This window comes from Paramormyrops kingsleyae, chromosome 1 (assembly GCF_048594095.1).
Source record: "Paramormyrops kingsleyae isolate MSU_618 chromosome 1, PKINGS_0.4, whole genome shotgun sequence".
Taxonomy (NCBI): Eukaryota; Metazoa; Chordata; class Actinopteri; order Osteoglossiformes; family Mormyridae; genus Paramormyrops; species Paramormyrops kingsleyae.
Genome location: NC_132797.1, coordinates 67432858 through 67434951, shown reverse-complemented (window position 1 = coordinate 67434951; position 2094 = coordinate 67432858). Strand labels below are relative to the sequence as shown.

At 38.5% G+C, this 2094-nt stretch overlaps 1 protein-coding gene across 1 annotated transcript; it reads left to right on the top strand.

Moving 5' to 3' along the window:
* Positions 1 to 502: 502 nt before the first annotated feature.
* Positions 503 to 1833, top strand: LOC111841397 (protein reprimo A-like). Its single transcript, XM_023807143.2, has one exon. It carries the CDS (start codon positions 778 to 780, stop codon positions 1093 to 1095), a length of 318 nt encoding a protein of 105 aa, XP_023662911.1. The 5' UTR covers positions 503 to 777; the 3' UTR covers positions 1096 to 1833.
* The last annotated feature ends 261 nt before the right edge of the window (positions 1834 to 2094 follow it).

Sequence of the window (2094 nt, the reverse complement as noted above, 5' to 3'; positions counted from 1 at the left end):
GTGTCGATGAAAGACAGTGTTCGTTGAAATTACTTTTAATTCATCAGGAGACGAGCTATACATTTGTTATTTTATGCAGAATTACTACCAGCCAGAATTAGTATTTGTAGTTAGTTTGGCTAAATATTGCTCAATAATTCATAGCGTTAAAAAAAAGTATACGACTGATACACATTTTTCTTTTCAGACCTTTGAGGCAGTTCAATGATTCCAGTCCAATTATTCCAGTCCAATGATTCCATTTTTCGATAGTCTATGATGTAATACATTGGTAAGCTTGACAGCATTGTTGCAAAGCTAAAGTAATATCGCCCACAAACCTTACTGTACAGTAGTTGTATTTGGCCCAATAATTGTTTTCAGTGAGAGGAAAAAATATTTCAGTAACTCACTAATACTGAATGCGACCCAGTTCGCGACAATTTCCTCACTGACCCAGCGCTCATGTTGTGACTGAGACTGCAGGTAGGGGGCGTTATTTGGCTTATCTTACCTCGCTACGAGAGGATTAATTCAGTCTCCTCTTTCTGTAAATGGTTTCACCCAACCAGGTATATCAGCCATGGGTTTGCCGCAGACAGCGCAAGTTGATCGTATCCAAGGCACGCGCGCAGAGATGGGTACCAACAAGTCAAGTGAAAAGTAAAGCTTTTTTCTGCTCTCCTTTTGGAGCGCTTTTTGCTGAACTGAAATGTGCATGCATTCCTAAAGCAGTATTTTAGAAGTAAAGGGACCACCTGTTCTGTGTTTGACGGCGCACTCCCAAGTTGGTTGAAAATGAATTCTTCTGCATTCAACCAAACGGATGCTGCTGGACTGTTTTCCAACAGGAGTGAAGGAATCCTCAAATGCTGCAACTTCTCATCTGTAGTGACAGATAGTGGCTTTGTGGCCACAGCCCCGGACGAGAGGAGCCTCTTCATAATGCGAGTTGTGCAGATAGCAGTGATGTGCGTCCTGTCGCTCACCGTGGTCTTCGGCATCTTCTTCTTAGGCTGCAACCTTCTCATAAAGTCGGAAGGCATGATCAACTTTTTGGTGACGGACAGAAGGCAATCGAAAGAGGTGGAGGCGGTCGTCGTCGGTGCGTATTAACCTGGGATCGGACAAAGAACGAGACGCAAGCGTTTGGCAGTTTCTGTATGAAATCTGCCTTTTTCAAGCATAACATAATACAAATGTCAAGCGAAGTTATTTTGCTGGGGGTTTCCACCGGAAGATCTTATCAACTGGCGGTTCAACTTAGAATTTTATGTGTTGAGCTTCATGGATGACCAACAGAACTATATGAAGTGATTCCTTGGGATTTGCGGTAACTTTTCCCGTGGTCAAAACTTCTTTACTAAGAATGCGTGTATATTTCATTACAGAAAAGTAAATATAGTTGCTAACATAAGTAAAAGCAACCACCAAGAGGGACTTTTTAAATAAAAAAGTTTTCTATTTTTTATCTTTGAAGGAATGTGAGAACACGTTTATTATTGTTGTTGTTGTTGTTATTATTATTATTGTTAAATATTATTGCTTTTTGTATTGGTAAATTATAGCCTACCTGTGAATGGTCAACATTTTTAAATGATTTGTTTGTATTCATATGAAATATCATGCTCATTTGTTTAGGTGTAGCCAACTGCTGCTTTTGTCCGTTTTGAAATTAATTGCCGCATGGATGATTGAAATGTATCAGTTTTATGTATATTGTCTGTTTTAGTAAATGCATCCAGGAGTTCTACTGTTTATTGCCCTGTAAATGTGTTTTTATTATATTCATTATACAATGGCGGTTTGTTGAGTAGATTACAATAAACATTGTCGTTATGCTACCTGATCAAATATCTGCAGGCACTGAAGTTTAAGTTTTCAGTTCAACATGTAGGCCTATGTTCTTATACACGCATCATTAGTTGTGCACTGTTTCCTGGCTATATATTAAACCTGTACTGTGTGACAAAAATTGCTTATAGTGATATAGTTATCTTTGTGTTTCTGCAAGATTGTCGATGCAACATTTTTAAAGTGAATGTTTCCATCAGAAAAGACTGTCTGTTTTATCCTCAGTTTCTTTTAATGCTTAGATGGAGGTAGATTTCTAGT